At 40.4% G+C, this 23,072-nt stretch overlaps 1 protein-coding gene across 3 annotated transcripts in view; it reads right to left on the reverse strand.

Moving 5' to 3' along the window:
* SLC16A1 (solute carrier family 16 member 1) overlaps positions 1–22,316 on the reverse strand; it is a 33,374-nt gene extending 11,058 nt beyond the window's left edge. Inside the window, exons 1-3 of one of the 3 annotated variants that reach the window (XM_018045928.1) lie at positions 20,696–20,866; positions 12,657–12,836; positions 3,649–3,909 (exon numbers count right to left, since the gene is read on the reverse strand). In XM_018045928.1, coding sequence (XP_017901417.1) covers positions 3,649–3,865 — 217 coding nt within the window. In that variant the 5' untranslated portion in view covers positions 3,866–3,909; positions 12,657–12,836; positions 20,696–20,866. Of the gene's footprint in view, positions 1–3,648; positions 3,910–12,656; positions 12,837–20,695; positions 20,867–22,215 lie in introns of those variants that run through there. The other 2 variants (XM_013962525.2, XM_018045927.1) reach the window with 2 other exon arrangements.

A 23,072-nucleotide genomic window follows, 5' to 3' on the forward strand; every position in this document is an offset into this window, starting at 1 on the left:
GAGTTCGATCCCTGGGTCGGGAAGACCCCTTGGAGAAGGAAATGGCAACCCACTCCAGTATTCTTGCCTGGAGAATCCCATGGATGGAGGAGCCTGGTGGGCTACAGTCCACGGAGTTGCAAAGAGTCGGACACGACTGAGTGACTTCACTTTCTTTTCCCTATACCATATGTATATGTGTGTACGTTCAGTCGTGTTTGACTCTGTGGGACCCCATGGACTGTAGCCTGCCAGACTCCTCTGTGGGATTTCCCAGGCAAGAATACTGGAGTGGGTTGTCATTTCCTTCTCCAGGGGATCTTCCCAACCCAGGGATCAAACCCAGTCTCTTGCATTTCATGTACTGGCAGGCGGATTCTTTACCACTGTGCCACCTAGGAAGCCCTATATATGTATACATACATACAATAAACACACAAGAAGTAATTAAAGCTTTTGATATCCTAGTATTTCAGAGGACCAATTCTCTTTAAAAGGCTGGGTCAAGAGATGGCTGCAAGAGAGACTTCAGCCTCAACCAGGGATGTGTCTAAAGATGTTTTCATCAAACTTCTAAGACACTTCATGAAAATATTAGGCTACAGCTGGTTTGGAAATAATTTGAATTTACAGTTTATATATGATGAAAGAATTAAATATTGAAAAAATATTAGTCATTAAACAGATTTTTGTATAGTCAGAGTTACAAAGCCCACAAAGACTGCCACATTGTTGATGCTGTGAAGTAGAAGTAAAATGCTGTAAAGTCTGAAGTATTTTAAGTTAGGAATGTTAAGATGACATTACTGTGGAACTAAAAATATGTAAATTCATACTTTCATGTTAAAAAAGGGGGGAAAAAAAAAACCCAGCAACCCAAGAGTAGGTAACTAAGATCCTCTCCTTTAAAAATATAATTTAACAAGAACCAGTATGTATCTGTGAACCAAAGCACACGAAAAAGAAATTAAGAAGAGAAAAGGAAGGAAGGAGGAAGGCAGGCAGGCATGAACCCTAAACCACGCCTAAAGCAAAATGATTAGGGTTGAGGGAGTGGCCCAAATGCACAAGTTAAAGGTTAAGGCAGTTTCACCTAGGAGCCAAACAAAACAAAATAACCATTTGGTAAAAATTATGCCACAGGGTTCTTGATATGCAATTCGTCTTTCAGAGTTATTTCAGGAAGGATGACCCCAATTAGCTATCATTAAAAATAGAGAAGGGTACAGTTTATAGGCCTGTTATAACACAAATTCAAAGAAATGTGCTAGTTATCTCTGGGTGAGAACAAAAGAAGAAACTGTTCTCCCAAAAGAAAAGTGTCATGTGCAATCAGCACCACTGACATCACTTACTTCTGATGCAAAATGCAAACAGCTTTCAAGCTTTTGCTCTCAGAATTACAACATGTGAACCTGTTGTTTGTAGTCAGCTTAAAAATACTCTGAACACCTGGAGTAACTAGATAATAGCAATTTCTTCAAGCCATCAGAGTCAAAATCTGATTAGAAATCCTAGCAGATGGAGTTCAGAGCCTCCAAAATGAATGGTTCTCAGAAGCTAGAAAATGTCCAAAATCCCCTTTAATTTCTCTGGACTCATGAAAAACAAGTAATATAATTTAGAACTTCTGGTCTCTTTAAAAGTACTTAATTTTAGGTATTTTTCCTGTAGGCCCAGTGATTAAGACTTCCCCTTCCAGGGGGTGTGAGTTCAATCCCTGGACAGGGAGCAAAGATCCCACATGCTTTGTGGCCAAAAAACAGAAGCAATGTTTTAAGAAATTCAACAGACTTTAAAAAAGGCCCACATCAAAAAAAATCTTAAAAAAAAAAAAAAAAGTACTTATAACAGACAATACAGGCATGCGTTCAAAATTTAAAAAGCACAAAGAAACATTCGGTGGAAAAAAAAATAAATCTTCCATCTCCATTCCCACTTTATCTCCCCTTAAGGCAGCCAGCTTACCCTTTTTCTGTGCAATGAGATTAAGCACTGAACTGAATTATGACTTCAAATACTTATTCCTGTTTCATGAGTTGTTTACATTATTGTCTCAACAGGATTACAGACTTCTCAAGGGCAGTCTGTAAGATCAGTGTCCTCTATAACTTAGACCTAGCCTAGTGAGGAATATGTGTGTACAGCTTGATAAATATGGGTTTAAAAATACATATGTATATTGGTTGAATCTGCCACCAGTTTAGAAGCCTAAGGCTAAGGTTTTACAGATGAAATACAGAATCTCTTTAAAGGCCTTATGTGAAAATAATTTTAGGTACTAGTGAAAGTCGCTCAGTCATGTGTGACTCTTTGCAACCCTGTGGACTAATACAGTCCATAGAATTCTCCAGGCCCGAATACTGGAGCCTTTCCCTTCTCTCCAGGGAATCTTCCCAACCCAGGGATCAAACCCAGGTCTCCCGCATTGCAGGTGGATTTTTTACCAGCTGAGCCACAAGGGAAGCCCCAACAATATTGGAGTGGTTAGCCTAGCCTTGGAGAAGGCAATGGCACCCCACTCCAGTACTCTTGCCTGGAAAATCCCATGGATGGAGGAGCCTGGTGGGCTGCAGTCCATGGGGTCACGAAGAGTGGGACACGACTGAACGACTTCACTTTCACTTTTCACTTTCATGCATTGGAGAAGGAAATGGCAACCCACTCCAGTGTTCTTGCCTGGAGAATCCCAAGGACGGAGGAGCCTGGTGGGCTGCCATCTATGGGGTCGCACAGAGTCGGACACGACTGAAGCGACTTAGCAGCAGCAGCAGCAGCAGCCTAGCCCTTCTCCAGTGGATCTTTCCGACCCAGGAATCAACTGGGGTCTCCTGCATTGCAGGTGGATTCTTTACCAACTGAGCTATTAGGGAAGTTCCTCTGAGGTACTAAATTATCATTAAATAAAAAGTGAAAGGTTGGCTACATAATCAACATGTGAACTGTCAATCCCAGTAAATAAATATACTTAACTTTAGAATCTCTGCTAACTAAGCAACTACTTATTTTATTATTATGAGGGGTTTTGACTTTTATATGTTAAATTGTGATTTGATGTTCCAAGGCAAACAAATAACCCCAGTTATTTTAAATGATGCTAAGGTAAGCAAGTTACTCTCCACATTTCCTTCACTCCTTTACAACATGTCGAAGAAAACAGAAGGGTAAAAAATGATAAAACTTAAGTTAAGATGCAGCTGAAATGCTTCAGAACTAATTACATCACAAGGAACAAAACAAGGAGGGGATTTTTATCCAGTTCTTTAATTCTAACACCATGAAAAGATTTTACATGAGACTTTGAACTATGATATTCAAGTTAGCCTGATTTACTTTAATCCTCCCAACATCAATTAAAAAGAATCTTTATTTACATTTATATCAAGAATCTAGTGGAAGCAATAAGCAAAATCAGTTGTGCACATGAAATTTTTCTGAGAGCTTTAAGTGCAATGACCTAACAGTTTCTTATTTCTGTTTGTGGAATACTATAGTGCAACAAGCAAAGCAAGAGTTGTCATTGCTAATTAAAATAAAAAATGTGATTATTTTAAACACAAAGCTTTAAGGAATATCATTTCAAACCTAGTGAATAAGACATTTCTTAAAAAGTTACCTAAAACAGTTGCTTAGTGAAAATCAAAACAACAGGCCTTAGTGGGTACTCACCTCCACCGTACATGACAGCCAACATGATGGAAGATATCCATGACACTTCACTGGTGGTGGCATTAAATATACCTTCAATTTCTTTGAAGAACACAGTAATAGATTTGGGAAACGCATAAGAGAAGCCAATGGAAATGAAAGCTCCAACTACCACTGCCCACCCCCAGCCTCCATCTGGGGGGGTGTATCCAACTGGACCTCCAACTGCTGGTGGCATTGTAAATGTTGATAAATTCCAAAATGCAGTTCAAATCCAAGTATCTACACAATACAAAATTTAAATGCAATGTCAGCAATAAAGCACTCCCATCTAGTACTCCCAACAGCAAAGTACACTTTACACCTAGCTCTCAAGTAACAGAACTATTTTTCAATATTGTATGAAAGTTCTAGGTTTTAATACAGGCTTTGTAAGCTTTTCCCCTTTCTTGTGTATTCTTAAATACTTACTTTCTCTTATTAATATGCTGACTTAAAAGTAATAGGAAGTAGGCACCTGACTTACTAGATACATAGCAATTTGCAAAATACAAGATCATTCTGAACACATAAGAATTGCATTTAATGAGCTGGAAAATAATTTCAAAAAGTTTCCTTTTATCTATCCAATTTCTTTGGTTAAATTCCTAAACAACACACAAGTTGAACTATAAAGTCAAAAGATAGTAGTTTCAAATAAAAGATTATCGCTTTTTCTTGAAGCTACCCAATACTAGTATTTAGCAAGGTTTAGACTGTTAGATTTTGAATAGTTTTGGAAAAGATGGGAGTGGCTGTTCAACAGTAGGCTTACCTGTTTTCTCATGAAGGTCTCTTTTAATTTATTTAAAGCCAGCTTCCACCCTATGTTTAACTCATCCTACAACAGTATGTGAGTATGTCCACTTCAAATTATCTTCACTCAGACTGTATTACTACAATAAATATAGGTCACAGATGACAAGCTCACTCTTGGCTGCAGCATTCGTTAGTCTAAAACACAAATCCCTAACTTCACACTGTAGGAGCAGTATATTGGTTATCTCCTAAATACTGTTCTTTCCAATCCATCTGAACACTTCCAATCTGATTTAAGACACTGGACATTGTAGGGTAAGGAAGAAGACAGTCCCAAAGGAAGGTTTCTGTAAAGGCAAGGATATAGGTTTCACCACTTCTACAACATTGCACTAAAGGTCCTAAGCCAGCTTGCGCAGGCAAGAGAAAGGAATCACAGGCATAAAGACTAGAAAGGAAGTAAACCTGTCTTCATTCACAGATGAAAAATTATCTATGTGCACAATGCTAAGGAATAAAAAAAAGTATTAGAACTAAAAATGAACTTAATTAGAGAGATCTCAGGATATAAGACCAATAAATTGAAATCAACTCGTTAAGCCAATTTTGAGTTTTCCTTTCATCTAATTGGGCTTCCCTTGTGGCTCAGCTGGTAAAGAATCCACCTGCAATGTGGGAGAGCTGGGTAGGGAGATATCCCCTGGAGAAGGGAAAGCCTACCCACTTCAGTATTCTGGCCTGGAGAATTCCACGGACTAAGTCCAAGGGGTCGCAAAGAGTTGCACATGACTGAGCGACTTCATCTAATTATGAAAAAAAAGCACTTGAATTTTTTCAATCAAAGAAGCACTAAAAAGATTAATTTGCCTCAGAATGTTTACACACAGAGACACCCACACACAGACAGCAGAGTCACTTAACACATCAAGCTCTGACTCGAACAGCTAATTCGTGCTGGACGTGATTAAACTTTGAGCTTAGCTGCCAGCTATGATTTGTCCCAGTTAGTTATAGCAGTTACAATTTTTAGTCACTAAGACTTGCCTCATCAAGTTAATAATATCTTATTCCACTGTGTAAAAATTAAGATTTAAAACTTGAAGCTTTAAAAAGATTCATTAGGAATAAGTATAAGAAATAAGAGTAACCAAATTTTGAAAGAAAGAACACTTCAAAACCCAGACATGGATTCAACAGTTCTGCCACCACCCAAAAAATGGTTGTCCTTCCTAACTTAAAAATTCTGACAGTATATAATAGAAAGTGTGTAATATCATCTAAACAAACTATTTTCTTCCAAACTGACCAAACTTGAGCTATAAACAAAAGGGTTCATTCAAAAAGTAAAATATGTGAGCAGGCCTCCTTGTACAGTATTCAGAGCCCCAGTGAGAAGAGGGAATGCGCAAGTCCAGAGGCTAAAAGAGATTAAAGTTTTATATTTTAATCCTTACAGTGTGCACAGTAGCCTTCCTATTAGCGTAGCTATTAGTTTATGACTCTCCAGTAGTTGCCTGATAGTGATAGAAAGATTTTTTTTTAAGTGATAAGATAATGAGAAAGTTCTTCATCAATTGACTTGCAAAGAACAGGAAACAGTAAATAATCCTAACTTTTCTTAGCAATGATGGTGGTGACAAGAACCACCTTCTAGATTTTCCGATTTCTCTCCTTTTTTCGTAACTCTCATGAATTGTGCAAGTAAACATTTGGAAATTCAAAGTTGAGCTTCCTACCCCTCATGCTCTGCCCCTACTCTAGAAGAGTTACAAAAGTCCCTGCAAATAGTATTATGTTCTCTACACTTTTTCCATCAACATTTAAAACAAAGCCATTGTCATTTCCTAAAATGATAATGGCCTGTATGTGAACTTAAAAGAGCAGAAAGTACCTAAGACCAATTATTGAAAAGAATTTGTTACTAAGTGTAGACCAGTTTTACATATCAAACTCACATACAAACATTCACACCCAGAAAGGCTGATTAACTGAAGCTATTGATGCTGAAGTAGCCAATCTACTGCTCTCCCAGTCCAGCTTCATAGCTTTCAGAACCACTAGCCCCAAGGTAGATGGCAAGATTCAAGGTCTAGGAAACCTCCTTTGCCTTTTCTATTTTGAAATGGAATACAATGAAGAAAACCAAAACAAACTTTTTTTTAAAATCTACAAACAAGCAGAAGGCACCAAAGAAAATGAGACAGGAGGGAAGGGGACAGGGCATAAGCTTTTTTCTGCCCCCTGCAAGATCTTAGTTCCCTGGCCAGGAAAGCATCAAGCCCTACCCACTGGACTGCCAGAGAATTCCCAGGATACAACTTTTAAAAGAAGGTCATAGCTGTTCAGGACAAAAACTGGTTAGAACAGATCAGGTCAAGATGGTGTTAGTTTCAACTTCATGGACCTTGAGCATCCTTACAGATTCATTGTTACATATTAGCATACACATGAACACACCCATACGTGCTATGACAGTTCTAAGGTCAACCATTAAAGACCAAAGAGTCGGTGGTGGCCCAATTTCTAAAAATCTCTGCTCCTTCCCCACAAAAAAATGGAATAATCCTCCCCCATAGTGAAACTAGCCAGCCCATAAAAACTAACACCCCATCCCCTGGGGCCACTCTCACATTCTGATACAGCCCACACTTATGGAGTGTTATCTCCCAGGGCTGCTCTTGCCTTTTGAGATGGACCACATTCTATCTATGGGGTGTGTGTCTCCCAGGGCATCTCACCTTCTGAGATGGCACATACTTTGTCTATGGAGTGTTTATCTCCTTAATGGGCTTCCCTGATAGCTCAGTTGATAAAGAATCGGGCGAGATTCTTTATCAGGACACCCTGGTTCAATCCCTGGGATGGGAAGATCCCCTGGAGAAGGGAAAGGCTACCCACTCCAGTATTCTGGCCTGGGTCGCAAAGTGTTGGACACTACTGAGCAGCTTTCACTTCATCTTAAATAAAACTGTTTTCCCACTTAGTTCTGGGGCAGAGCCTCTTGCCAACCCGCTTGTATCCTTCCAAGTATCCTATACTTTAATCTATTTCTTGTCAATTGCTTTGCCTCTTGCTGAATTCCTTCTGCACTGAGACATAAAAGAACCTGAGTTTCATTGTGTCCTGAGACCAAGTGTGTGGTTTCAGCTGAGAGACTGTGGATTTGTTCAGCTCAGTTGCTCAGTTGTGTCCGACTCTTTGTGATCCCATGGACTGCAGCACACCAGGCCTCCCTGTCCATCACCAACTCTTGGAGCTTACTCAAACTCATGCCCATTGAGTTGGTGATGCCATCCAACCATCTGTCGTCCCCTTCTCCTCCCGCCTTCAATCTTTCCCAGCATCAGGGTCTTTTCAAACGAGTCAGCTCTTTGCATCAGGTGGCCAAAGTATTGGAGTTTCAGCTTCAACATCAGTCCTTCCAATGAATATTCAGGACTGATTTCCTTTAGTTTGGACTGGTTGGGTCTCCTTGGAGTCCAAGGGACTCTCAAGAGTCTTCTCCAACACCACAGTTCAAAAGCATCAATTCTTCGGCACTCAGCTTTCTTTATAGTTCTAAACCAGAGTTTGTGTGTTCAAGTCCCATCTGAGAGGTATGTATGTGTTCGAGGTGTGCAGTTTCAAAAGGATAAATACTACTGTAACTGGTTAGGCCAACACTCAGCAGTTTTGAAATGCGTGATTTTTGATCAAATGGCATATGAAGAACTTAATCTCCCTTACCATTCAAGGTAAACCCAATCAATATTATAAGAAATTATACATAACACCCTTGAAGAGAAATGAACTATTTCCTAACCAGAATACTTCAGTATACATGAAAATTGATTCTAAATCTTGTTTTTAGTTTAACACATATTTATAATTCCCAAAATGTCAACATTCATAACTATTTACGGATTTAAAAATCATTTACATGATCAGATCATCCTACAAATAAGGTTTTTGATCTAAAGCAATTTTAAGCAGATATGTTGTTGGAAAAGAGAGTTTAATGGTCAGCTTCTTCAGATGATTGTGCATATTCTCTGATATGTTACCCAAAGTTGAGAAGTGATGCCTCTTTGAGACCTCCCCTGACTTCCCAAGTGCAGGTTCAAACAGTTGCTCATCAGGAAAGGGAGAAAATGAAGAAACCAGGATCAGTCAAGAAACAGTTCAGTTCAGTTGCTCAGTGTGTCCAACTCTTTTCAACCCCATGGACTGCAGCATGCCAGCCTTCTCTGTCCATTACCAATTTCCGGAGCTAGCTCAATCTTACGTCCATTGAGTCCATGATGCCATCCAACCATCTCATCCTCGTCCCCTTCTCCTCCTGCCTTCAATCTTTCCCAGCATCAGGGTCTTTTCCAATGAGTCAGTTCTTCACATCAGGTGGCTAAAGTACTGGAGTTTGTTTCAACATCAGTCCTTCCATGGAACACCCAGGACTGATCTCCTTTAGGATGGACTGGTTGGATCTCCTTGCAGTGCAAGACACTCTTCAAGAGTCTTCTCCAACACCACAGTTCAAAAGCATCAATTCTTTGGAAACAACAGTGTTTAATATTAATACTCTACAGTAGCTCTTTGATATTGCTATAGTGACCCCATTTTACCAAAGTGAATCTGAATTTTCTTTTATCTTCTTTTAGAAATGAGGATAAAAGCTTTATAAGTAGTATAGAAAACTGATGAAGCTGATCATATCTGCAAATGGTCAAACATGCAAACTTAAAGGGAATGAATATATTTACATGTATATATTTATAGTATGTAGATACTGACTTCAAAAAGAAAAACATGAAGTTCATTAGCTATTAAATATACCATCCAAGATGAAAAGTAATCTATAGTAGCAGATTAAACCATCTTGTCTATAACAATTTCCTGTGTGCCATGCTGTATTTCTTGCCCATTTCACTCTTGCCACTATCCAAATACAAACTGTGGTATAACTTTATGAACTATATCATCCCAAAGAACAAGGGTTAGTTTTTATTAGTGCAATAAAAAAAACATACTTTGTTAATCAAGATTCTTTCAAAGGCAGGATTTTAGGGTCATTAGATCCAAAGAGGATCAACTGTCAATATGCTAAATCATCAAATTTCATCTGATTTTTATTGCAATTAAGACTTGCAAAATTATGAATCACAGGACTGTATAATCATTTAAAAGTTATATTAGGATACCCACCACGTTTTTGCTTTCATATAATAAAATCTGAGTGCCCCCAGTGAAAAGCAGTAAACAAGACAGGCATGGTCCCTGCCGTTGTAGAGATTAGATTCCAAGGAAGAAAGAAAACAAACAGGTAAACAAATTAAGTAAACTAAATAAATATGTTCTGCAGCTGCTGCTAAGTCGCTTCAGTAATGTCCGACTCTGTGCAACCCCACAGACGGCAGCCCACCAGGCTCCTCTGTCCCTGGGATTCTCCAGGCAAGAATACTGGAGTGGGTTGCCATTTCCTTCTCCAATGCATGAAAGTGAAAAGTGAAAGTGAAGTCGCTCAGTCACGTCCGTCTCTTCAGCCCGATGGACTGCAGCCTACCAGGCTCCTCCGTCCATGGGATTTTCCAGGCAAGAGTACTGGAGTGGGGTGCCATTGCCTTCTCTGAAATATGTTCTAAGTATACATAAAACTTTACAACGGTTGGAGGTTGGGAAGGGGAGATAACATCCTCTTTCCACATCCTTGTTTGACTTGTTCCAACTAACATACATTGCTTTATAATAAAGAAAACAGAAAGCAGCAAAGTTTTAAAAGATGACAAAGTTATATGTGCTTATGTGACTAGAAACATTAAATGTACCTGTCCTTCTATCATCCTCATGTAGTGAAAAGTGAAAGTTGCTCAGTCGTGTCCGACTCTTTGCAATCCCATTATAGTTCATGGAATTCTCCAGGCCAGAATACTGAGTGGGTAGCCTTTCCTTTCTCCAGGGGATCTTCCCAACCCAGGGACTGAACTCAGGTCTCTCGCATTGCAGGCAGATTCTTTACCAGCTGAGCCACCAGGGAAGCCCTGGTGTAAGCCCTCGTGTAAGTTAGTTACATGCAATGTAAATTCTAAACTTCTTTCTAGAATAGTCATGCATAAGCATAAAAATAAACATGAGACTGCATTTCATGCTTTATGGCCTGCTTTCCCTATTCAATATCTGAAGCATTTTTTGATATGTGCCTAGTTCTGTAACTTTTTTGGCTGCACTATGCAGCATGCGAGGTCTTAGCTCCCTGATCAGAGATTGAACCCATGCTCCTGCAATGGAAGCATGGAGTCCTAACCACTGGGCTGCCAGGGAATTCCCTCTAACATTTTTTAAAAATAGTGTTATTCTATTCTGTGGATGTACCACACTTTTAACATCACCTATTGTTGAACACATAGATTGTTACATGGAATTTCTACAAAATTCTAAGGTTTTTAATTCATATTGTAAAAAATAAAAGGAGCCTATTTTTCACTTTCATTGTATTTTGTGGCAAAAGCATTTTAAACTATGAATCACACTAATATTCAGAACTCTGAGAACAGTATCTCAAAAATGGTAAGGTTTACTTTAGACAGACAATAACATTTTTCTCTCCAATATAAAAGTCTGTGGATTAATTTAGGGCTGAGCATGAATTAAAATCTTTGGGTATAGGTGGACATCTACTCAAAGTAGTAGCAAATTCACTTTTAAAAAAATATTTATTTTTGGCTGTGCCCTGTCTTCAGATGCTTGCAGGCTTGCTTTCTCTAGTTGCAGGCACTCTCTAGTTGCAGAGCGAGGGTTCGAGGGCTTCTCATTTCGGTGCTTCTCTTGTTGCAGGTCATGGGCTCCAGAGTATGGTCTCAGTAGTTGCGGTGCACAGGCTGAGTTGCCCCACGCACGACATGTGGGATCTTCCTGGACCAGGAATCAAACTTGTGTCCCCTGCACTGGCAGGCAAATTCTTAACCAACGGATCACCAGGGAGGTCCGACAAATTCATTTTTTACTTTTCACTGCAAATTCCTAACTTGCAGAACATTATCCCACCTCAGTGTGGTTGGGCATCTGGGCTACCCTCAAATGTCACCACAGAGAAGCTAAAGTACTATATGTCTGTAATATAAGTATTTTAGAAAATAGCAGCATAATTAAATAAACAAAAAACCATGAGATCAAGTTAATTTAAATACGCTAACACTGGGGCTTACATATGGGGTTAAGGAGGCAAATAAAGATGTCCAAAGATTAGAAAATAACTTCTCTGGGGGAATACCCTGGCGGTCCAGTAGTGAGGATGCTGTGCTTTCACTGCTTTAACTGCTGTGGCAGTTATTTGCTCATTAAAAAACAAAAAAGAACTCATGGATATTTCAAAGCTTTAAGTTAATAAACTCAATTTTTCATTAAGACACAATTAAAATTGATAGTCACAAAAGGCACCAATGCTTTAGGATACCTCAAAGATCAATTCAGAAACAAAAGCAAAGACAGGAGTATAATTGTGTTCCAAATCCACATACTGATGTGACAGAAGCATTTAGTAATTTTCAAAAATGAAATTATTTTTCATTAATACCATAATTATGTTTATTTAATGCTAAAATTCTATTTCAGTCCACTAATATCATTACTGTTTTTCTGAATATACCTTGCCACATGAAATTAATGACCTCTATGACATCTTATCTCAATGCTTCTTGGCTGCTGCTGCTGCTAAGTCAATCAGTCATGTCCGACTCTGTGCGACCCCACAGACGGCAGCCCACCAGGCTCCTCTGTCCCTGGGATTCCCCAGGCAAGAATACTGGAGTGGGTGGCCATAGCATGCTGGAAAAAACTAATAGAATAATTCCCATATTTGTTTCTTTCTTTGTAAGTAACTATTTCCCTCATTAGCTTAAGTGTGTGCTTCTAGATCTTCAAGACAGAAGCTATTGTTTCAACTTATAAAAAAGCTAAGGAACTCTCTGGCAGTCCAGTGGTTAGGATTCCATGCTTTTCAGTGCCAGGGGACAGGGTTTGGTTCCTAGTCAGAGAACTAAGCTGGGTGCAAAGCAAAACAAACAAAAACAAAACAAAACAAAAAATACCAACTAATCTCTCCACCAGGATCAAATGATGTTAGGATTCAAAGAACGTGACTTTCCCAGTTTTTGACGGTGGGGGAAAAATATGAAACAAAGAACCCTCCAGTGATGTTATGCTTTCTGTGTTAAGAAACACAGGCAGAAAGGTATTTTGCTTCAGCACATAGAGCTTACCTGATCAGTCTCACTTTCTCGAGTTATTACTACAGCAGATTTTCTCTTCTTTAATGCTTCATTTTCATTTGATTCCAGCAGATTAAGAAAGTTGGAGGCTGTGTCCTCCAAAGGCAGGTTTTGCTTGGCAGAATTTCAGGCTATATTTTGGAATACCTTTATATGTTGTTTTCTACAGCACTACAAATACATATTCAACAAATCAATATCTAAGTGGGCCATTTCAGTTTATTATATGACCTACCTTGTTCCAAAATCTAAAGACTGAATTAAAATTATAATTAGACATACTGTCAAAACAGTGTCATTTATGTTACACTTTGAATACAAATGAATATTTGAATACAATTAATGGTATTTCTGTTAGACTCTACTTCACTACCAGTATTCTGAAGCTTACTGGGGAAAATTACAAATTATTAACAGATAAACAGCAAAGAAAGCTTTTCCTTTTCTTGCAAAAGGCTGAGTTGAACTTCTCACTCACAGTGATAATTAACACTATACTTAGTTTCACATTTAAAAAAAAAGTTTTAAAACTTAGAAGCAACAAAGTAATATGTGGACATTTCATTTCATAGCTTTTATTTTCATCCTGAAAGTTTCAAGCCATATTTTAAAATATGTATTTCTTCATCTTTTAGTAAGTTCTTGTATACATATTTGTTTAGTAAATATCCTTTGAATTGAGTCTGAACTTCATTACTATGCTACCTTTGACCCTCATTATCTCAAAGAACCAAGTTTAATTTTCTTACTTGTCTTATTAGTACTGTCAAACTACATAAGAGTATTAAAACTGAGTACTCTTTGGCATTAAAGCATTATCCACCATTCTCAAATGTTTGTTTACAAAGCTTTTTAAGACTAGACACTAAAGATGTATCAAAAAAGTTAGCATTATTACCTCAAAATATACTATAATTAAACTTAAATAGCCTTTTTAATTGCTGACAATTAAAAAGATAATAATAAGTTCCTTTATTAGAAATACCTAATTTTCAAGTGAGTGTTTTATTTTCCCCAAAACAGGTAATTGTTAGGCCATTTCTCTGCCCTCTGCTACATCAAGTAGATGTACCTCTAGGAGATGGAGACAGTAATTTTAAAAATATGCTTCCTGAATACAAGGGAAAATTATTCTGTCTCAATTTGTGAAAGTCATTTTGTTCTCCCTTAGCATAGCTGTTGTTGTTTAAGTCATGTCCGACTCTTTGTGACCCCATGGACTGAAGCATGCCAGCCTTCCTTGTCCTCCACGATCTCCAGGAATGTGATCAATCTCATGTCCATTGAGTCAGTGATGCCATCCAGTCATCTCATCCTGTCATCCCCTTCTCTTCTTGCCCTCAATCTTTCCCAGCATCAGGGTCTTTTTCATGTGTCGGCTCTTCACATCAGGTGCCTAAGTATTGGAGCTTCAGCTCCAATTAGAATTCATATTCCAATGAATATTCAGGACTGATTTCTTTTAGATTGACTAGCTTGATCTCCTTGCAGTCCAAGGGACTCTCAAGAGTCTTCTCCAGCACAACAATTCAAAAGCATCAATTCTTTGGCACTCAGCCTTCTTTGGGCAAAGTTATGTCTCTGCTTTTTGATACACTGTCTAGGTTGGTCAGAGCTTTTCTTCCAAGAAGCAAGCGTCTTTTAATTTCATAGCTGCAGTCCCCCTTTGATCCCTCTCATTTGTGAGGTCAGGATTTATGATTTAGTACACAGAAGTCAGTGGCCAAAAAATTTACTTAACTGACACCAAGAGTTGTGTGCTGTGTTGCATCACAGGTTCTAGCTAACTTCATTCTCACATCAGAAGTACAGGAGTTAGGAGCAGGAGTTCTTAGCTTTTTTGGTGCCACAAATTAAATTCTAAATTTTACATAGAGGTCAATGAAAAGTTTTTCCCCAACCAAGTTCATAGCCTCCTTGAATTCCATCCAACATGGAGTATCAACCTGCATATCTCAGGTTAAAACCTCTGATTGGGGAATAGAAGAGAAAGTTAATAAAGTAAAAAGCTTTGGTTCTCAAAAGCTCAATACGACAATTTACAAAAGCTCTGTTATTATCCAAAACAATACACTAAAACAGTGTCATCAGGTCTTCATTCATTTAATAATCTTCAGAAGATTTATATAAGAAGAGCAAAATCAGAGGGAAGAACTATTTTTCAATGAATGATCAAATATGAAGCTTACACTGCCTATATATTTTGAGGAATTTCTCCTTTATATGAAGGCTAAATCGCTGTAATCAAATCAGATTCAATGTTATGAGTAGTTGTAATCAGCAATAGGGCAGTGTGGACAACCAGAGGGGCTAGATCCCACTGTTTCTGCATAAATGGTCAGTAGCACTCTTCAGTGACTCAGCCCATGCAACCAACACTTGTGGATGTGAACTCATATAGTTTTTGTGCATATGTACCCCTAGAAGAGAAATCACCATTTCAATAGGATTCTAACTGCTCTTTTAATCACTTCTCTGTAAGACACCACAGCTCACAAGTCACCTATTCTAGTCTTTCTGCCATAAATCCATTATGAAATAGATCCTACAACCAAAAAGAAAGAAGGGAAGCAGAAGGGGAAGAGGCATAAGAAGAGGGAGAAGGAGGAGGAGGAGAAGAAATTACAGAGGGAAAAAGAATGGAGAAAAATTTGTCAGGGCAAATTAAAAGATGAATAACATACAACTTAAAAGGTCATGGTACTAATCTAATAATGACAACAGCCTAAACTAGGGGTGGGGTGGGATGGGAAAAAGTGGACGTAAGAGATAACCAAGGGAAGAAGGGGTTGGCACTTAAATGCATTTGGTAGGGAAGGAACCCACTAGAGAAGTATTAAAATGACTCAGATTTTAAGCCTGGCTACCTGGAGTAATCAATCCCTGTCCTCAAGGAATTTAAAACCTGTAATCTGGTTACAGCTAGAGGTTTAGATTTGGTAGTAAGTGATTCTACCAGAAATTCCTTCAAACCTATGGTAACAGATAAGCTCTGCAAGAAAGAACAAAGACCAAAAGAATCCCTGCCAATTTAAGAAAAGAAATTCTAAATGTTCCTAATACTAAAAGCCATTTGAAACATTAAGGACAAGTGCTAAAAAACATTCTAATAAAATATGTACTGGCTTTCAAAGAGAATGTATCTTGGTACATTTAAACACATTTCTCCAAAAAGACAGTGTTGCAATCATATATGATATATGATATGATACTGTGCTTCCCTCGTAGCTCAGTCGGTAAAGAATCTCCCTGCTAATGCAGGAGACCTGGGTTCAAGTCCTGGGTCGGGAAGATCCCCCAAAGAAGGAAATGGCAACCCACTCCAGTACTCTTGCCTGGAAAATCCATGGATGGAGGACCCTAGTAGGCTACAGTCCACGGGGTCACAAAAAGTCGGACATGACTGAGCGACTTCACTCTCACTCATGATATTATATTAAGCACATAAATTTTTAACTTGCCCTTCCTATTCAAACTAACTCTTTTTTGTAGAGGTATTCTAGCTACTCAGTTAAGACAAAGGGACTTCCCTGTGGTCCAGTGGTTAAGAATCTGCCTTGCAATGCAGGGGACATGGATTTGATCCCTGGTCAGAGAATAAAGATCCTACATGCCTCAGAGCAACTGAGCCTGCATGCCACAACTAGAAAGCCCAAGTGCCACAACTAAGACTCAACACAGCCAAATAAATAAATAAATATATTTCTTTTAATTAAGAAGTAATGTTAGAATTAAACTGCCATTTGCAAACCAATGAAATAACAGAACTAGGCCATCAAGATAGCAGTATGAAGGACAAACATCATATGCCCCCCAATGGAAATACACACCATCACCTATGAATTATATTTGCCCTTTCCACCGCACCATACCTCCTCTCAGAAATCAAACCTCAATCTAGCTACCAGTTTACAGAAAATACAATAGAACATGTTAAATCTATACCAGCGGGACACATTCAACAAAATCCAGAATGAGGGAAACTGCATAAAAATGACATGGTACCTTCAACAAATAACTTAAGAGGAAAATAAGAAAAAAGGGAGGACATACCAACCAAAAGTAATGTGTGACCTTATTTGGATCTCAAATCAAACTGATCATTTTGAAACAGTTAAGGAAAATGTGAATACTGCTTGGTTATTTGGTGATGTTAATATTTACAGGCAGAACAATGGTTAAAGCATCATCTTGGGTTTTTTTTTTTTAAGGAAGAGTTACTTTAAATGTTTTTTAATTTATTTTTTGTTGTGCTGAGTCTTCAGTGCTCCACGGTTTTCTCTAGTTGTGGCAAGCAGAGGCTACTGTCTAGTTGGGTGCTCGGGCTTCTCATTGTGGGGGCTTCTCTTGTTGCAGAGCACCTGGTCTAGAGCCTAACTGCTTCAGTAGTTGCAGCTCCCAGACTCTAGAGCACAGGCTCAATAGTTGTGGTACAATAAATTGCTCTGCGGCACGTGGGATCTTCCGAGATCAGGGATCAAACTTGTGTCTCCTGCACTGGCAGGCAAATTCTTTATCACGGAGCCACCAGGGAAGCCCGAGAGTTATATCTTCTAGGGATATACTGAAATATTTACATATTATTATACTGAAATATTTACTGTATCTGTTTTGCTTCACAATAATCTAAAAAGGGGCAGAGAGAAGTAGGTAGGAGTACAGATGAAACATTAATGGCTGTTTGAAACTTTAATTGGGTTTTGAAAGTTGCCATGATAAATTGTATAGAAGGGGAAAAAACCACTATCAATAACTGCAAAAAGACATTTCCAATCTTTACAAGCTGAACAGCCCTGGGCTAGTCACATAACCTCTTAATGTCCACACTGGGTAGATGGAGAAAAAAAAAAAAAACACCTCTTATTTGTTCAAGCTAGAAACCTGGGAAATATTTTTAACTTCTCTGGCTTTCCCAGTCCGACATATGGTCTATCATTGAATCCTGTCTGTTTCCCTCTCTCTTCCATCTTCCCCCTACTGTCCATCTTGTCCATCACTGTGATCTCACAAAATTCCAAAAGCCTCCAACCTGTTCTCCACTTTGTAATCAAAGTGTTATTTCTAAAATTCAATCTGATCGTGCCATTCTCAACCCCATTTATAACCATTAAACTTGATTCATTTAGCTTCAAGAGCACTTCCTTAAATCTTTTTACTTAGTCCCTTTTCTACTCCTTAAAATGACTAATTAAGGCCTTTCATTATCTGATATTGCCCATCTCTCCAACTCCTATCTTTCCATGTTCTCTGTGCTCTATTTTTATGCTTTAGCAAAACTCTTTTAAGTTTTTCTAATGTACCCTGTATTCTGACTGCAGCTTCAGTACTCAGATCTGGAATGCTCTTTTCACTATTACTCTCTGGCTTTAGCTAACTCCTATTCATCCTTCAAGTCTCAAGTTAAACAGCATTTCCTCAGAGAGGACTACCTTTGCTTCTATACTAAGCTGGGAGTTGTCTCACACCTACATAATACAGTATCTGTTCCCATAGGAACCTCTACTTCCTCTATTACATACTCAATAATTGTTTATAAAGAGTACATGTTCTGGTATTTATGTCAATATATATTATGCTTTCCAGTTAGACTATAAACTCCAGGAATGATAGGGCTAGAACTCATTTCCCCAACAGGGATCAAACCTGGGCCTCCTGTATTGGGAGTACAGTCTTTTTTTTTTCTTTTTAACTTTCATTTATTTGGCTGCACCAGGTCTTAGTTGTGGCATGATAACTCGTAGTTGCAGAATGTGGGATCTAGTTCCCTGACCAAGGATTGAACCGGGGCCCCCTGCATTGGGAGCATGGAGTCTTAACTACTGGACCACCAGGGAAGTTCCAGGGCTAGAACTTGTTCTTGCTGAATCCTAGGTGTCTCTGAATCCTAGTGGCTGGTGGCCAACAAATCAGGTCCCATCTTCCTAATCCTCTTCTCTAACAAAATGCCATGTAGACATCTGCAGGGACCTAAATCCTTCATAGGAAGGCATATTATGAAGTGGATGGAAAACACAGTGAGAATGAAGGTATAAGTTGGGAAGCTACTAATTATTCAAAATAACTTTTTTGGCATAAGATAATTCGTATCTAGGGCTTCCCTGGTAGCTCAGATGGTAAAGAATCTGCCTGAAATGCAGAAGACTGGGGTCTAATCCCTGGCTCGAGAAGGTCCCCTGGAGAAGAAAATGGGCCTGGAGAATTCCACAGAGATGCCTGGTGGGCTACAGTCCATGGGGTTGCAAAGAGTCAGACACGACTGAGTGATTCTCTCTCACACACACACACATTTCATACCTATATTTATAATTTTTAAAGAAAGTTCAGGAGTGCTGAACTCATTAAATGGGAGTCAAAAGTTACATAATTCTCACCTAACCATTAAAATTTTCAGAACTAAGATCAGAAGTCACTTAACCTCCCTAACAGTTTCCTAATCTATAAAATAAGGAAAACTGACTAGCTGGTCAGTAAGATCTTTTCTGGAGTTATATGAATTAACATTTAAAAGGCCAAAAGATATGTAAACTATTTAAACACTGATCAGTTGGTTCATCCTATGGTAACATGAATCTTTTTCCTTTTTAATCTGTTTAGGTATGTTATAGCCTATTATGTCAAGCTTACAACTAAACCTTTAAACCTATTCAGCTATAAAAACATCCCCAGACCATTAACTTGCATTTTTAACAAGGGTCAATGCAGTCCAATGAAAGAACAGCATCCAATCCCTGAATTAATTACTAAAGTTCAACTTGTGTTTAAATAATACCCAATAACTGTTTTAAGGGCTAAATGTCTTAAACTATATATTTTCTCTATGGCAACTTGAAGGCAAAATTGTACCCTAAGGCATAAAACTTGGTCTTAAGGATATTTTTAGTGCCTAACTAAAAAACTACACTAAAATACATATTCTCTGCATCACCTCACTGGGCTGGTAACACCCATCAAAATTGCTTATTAATGGCTAATTCCTACTTACACTCTAAGAAACTCACAATTCGGAGTTCACTGTATCATATTCCCCTAGTAACTATACCCACATTTATCAGGGCACTGAGGTGTCCACATTTTATTTCCAAAATAATTTTTGGAAAAACAAGTTTCAAAACTAGTTATGACAGAGCAGATGCCAAGTATAGCACACTACGAATATGACTCAAGTAGTACTTTTTTAGGGGTTAAGATTAATTACAAACTAATTTTGGCAACTGCCTGTCGCATTTGAGTCGTGACAAAGAAATGAAATGTTAAAACGCACGTGGGGAGAAAGTATGTATCTGGAACAAAAAGCGAGCATCATACCAAGTGTAACGCTATGCTTCAGACTCCTCTCCTCAGGGCCGCCTTAAAGTCCCAGGGTGAGGGCGCTGCGGCGGACGTTCCGCAGCCACAGGTTGAATGACAAAGAGTTCCCGTCAGCACCACTCCGGGAGTCTGCCAGTTGCAATGTTCCCTCGTCAAAGTCCACTCAAACCCTGCAGTCACGTCTTGGCTACGGGGACTGCAGCTCCCCAGAGCCACTGCCGCAAGTCACCAGGTGGGACAAGGATTGGCTGGCCGAAGAGGTTGGGGCGGGCGTGCCACGAGTCCAAAATAACTCCCGCCCTGAATCCCTACCCTCGGAGAACGCGGCCAGCAGCTTGAAGGCACCACGTGAGTCAACCTCACGTCGTCCCTTTCCTAGATCAAAAGCATCTCCTGAAGAGTCTACTTAAGACTAGAGGGGAAGCGACTTTCCCAAGGTCACCGGCACCACGACCCAACTCCTCGGCCAGGCCGGTGGCCCGCACCTGACAACGGGGCCGCAGCTCTGCTGAGAGGCGCTGTCCCCAGCGCTTCAAGGTCTCCTTCAGCAACACTGCGCTCCGAGGCCACGTGGCTGCTGCGGTCCTAAGCCCCCGCCCGGCCGTCGCCCCTCCCTTGGAGACCAAGCCCTCCACTCCCCCACGCCTCCCTCCAAACACGCGGAGGAAGCAAGGACACCGCAGGGTCCCCGCCAAGCACGCAACCGGCCGTTACCAACTAACCGTTATGCGCGGCTCGCGGCGCCTAGCGTGAGCGTGACGCGGCGGCGCGGCTGGAGTTTTCGCTGGGCCCACGGTCCAGGTCGCGTCCTTTGCCGGCTGCCTAGTTCGCTAGTCCGGGCACCCACGCGCCCGGCTAGTCACGTAGCAGCGCGCCAGCACTTTGTCGGGCCCGGCCCGCGAGGCTGCCTTATAACCCGGGGCCGGAGCATGCGCACAGGGGTGGAGTTGGCCCTCACGGCCACCGCCCCCTCCCCCCTACACTTACACCCGAACCGCGACTCGCGCCTCCACAGCTCTCAGGCGCGCGCCCGCTCACTCGCTTTCTCTCGCTCGCGCGCGCTGCCGCCCCCCTCCCCGCCACGTGACCCGCGGCCCGGCAAGACCCGCGCGCGGCGCCCCCGCTATGCGGCAGGGACCTTGTAGCCGCGCTCCTCTGCGGAGTCTCCCCTTCGGCCCGCCGTCGGAGGACCTCGGGGTGATCTACTCGCATCTGGGACACCAACGTAGATCTCACCCTTAGTCTTTGGTGGAGAAAAGGGGAAAACCGCCAAGGATGGATTGGGCGAGCTGCCTGGGGCCTGACTCAGGTGTGGGGGGCGACGGTGCGCGGAGAAGCTGGGAAATGACTGGAAGTGAGGGATTGGGCGGGGTTTGAATGGATGCGGGTGCATCTCGGACCCGGGAAGAGGCCGAAAGCCGGCACTTTAGCTGCGGCCTCGCTACTTGAGATCAGTGACCTCGGGGAAGTCACTCAAATTCTCAGGGCCTGCTTCCTGCTCTCTGAAATGGAAACAGTAATACAGGCCACCTCATAAGGGCTTTTGGTGATTTTGATGAATTTATGGAACTTTTTTACATTTGATGAATGGTGGGTATGGACACAGAAGTCGGGAGAAAAGAGCTGGTCAGACGGTGGCGACACTGGTCCCAAGAGAGGATCTGTGTGTCGGAAAGATGAAGAAATGAGACTGCAGAGAGGCCAAATCTTTATGGACGCTGAGGGTTTGTGACAAAATATAATTATAGCTAACGGTTCTGAAGGGCCGATTATATACTTAGCAGTTCACCTGAACTATCCTCAGGACCCTATGATGTTGAAGTGATCAAACTGAATAAACATGGAGTGCCTCTGATGTCCGAGACTTTTGAGAAGTACCGAAAATGTATGGGTCAAGGCGCCTGACTTAAAGATTTAGGGGGGAGAGGTCGAGTCAGATGGAGACAAACCAACACTGACCAGCACTGGAAGCCTGCGCTCCTCTCCTCCCCTGACCCCTCGCTTACTTAATTCTCTTTACAATCCCGAGTGGTCAGCTTTTTGTTTTGCAAATGAAGAACCTAGATTGTAATGGAATGGGCCCTGAGGGATAAGATTCTGAAAGTTTCCAAATACTTTCTCCCTCTCACCCACTCCGCCTCTGTTTCATGCAAGGAAAAGTTTTCAGTAACAGTTCAACACGTTAGAAAACAGCATGGAATCTAAAGCCAAGTGCCACTTATGAGCAATAATTGTTTTTTACCTTTGATAAATACAGAGAAGGAAGGCTCTTCAGGTCCTTCAGTTGGTCAGGACTTCAGCAGCACTTCAGGACTGTGACGGGTATAATAAGCAGCATTCAGGGTAGATGGTAGGAGAGTTAGGAAGACAGACTAGGACTGGTTCAGATATGAACTGTCAGGACCTGAACAGTGGAATGTAGGAGGAGCATAGTGTGGTAGATTCACAATATGGACCCAGGATCAGATCTGAATTCCAGCCTGAATACTTGGCACTTACCACGTCTTTGTCCTTAGGTAAAATCATAACCCCCACCACCCCACCACCCCCACTCTGAGCCTCATTCATTCTCTGCTTTGTAAAACAGGGACAGTACCTTCCTCATAAGGTTGTTATAATAATAAAATATTTACTTTAGTGTCTGGCATATAGTAAGAACTACATAAATGTATAGCTAGGGGAAACTGAAATTGAATGCTGAAGATTAACTCTAAAGGTCCCTCACTTGGTCCTAACAATGTAGTCACAGGATCATACTTAGTGATAGATTGTACTTTTGTATTCCTTTTCTTGAAGATGTCCACCAAAAATATATATACCACAAGCCCCATAAAATCTGGATCTGCCCCTAGTAGGCTTTCTAATGTTGTGAAAAGAATACAGGCTTTGGAATCAAAAGACTTGTTCCCAAAACTTATCCCTGTTACTTTGAGCAGTTAATTCACTGACCTATTCTGGGCCTGTTTTTTTTAACCAGGTAATTTGAAGATAGTATCCATCAATCTGAATTGTTGTGATAGTCAGGTAAGATAGTATTTGCAAAAGTGATTGGTGGAACTTGGAAAGCGCCCTATAAATGTTTATGAATTAATATTATAA

This window comes from Capra hircus, chromosome 3 (assembly GCF_001704415.2).
Source record: "Capra hircus breed San Clemente chromosome 3, ASM170441v1, whole genome shotgun sequence".
NCBI lineage: Eukaryota > Metazoa > Chordata > Mammalia > Artiodactyla > Bovidae > Capra > Capra hircus.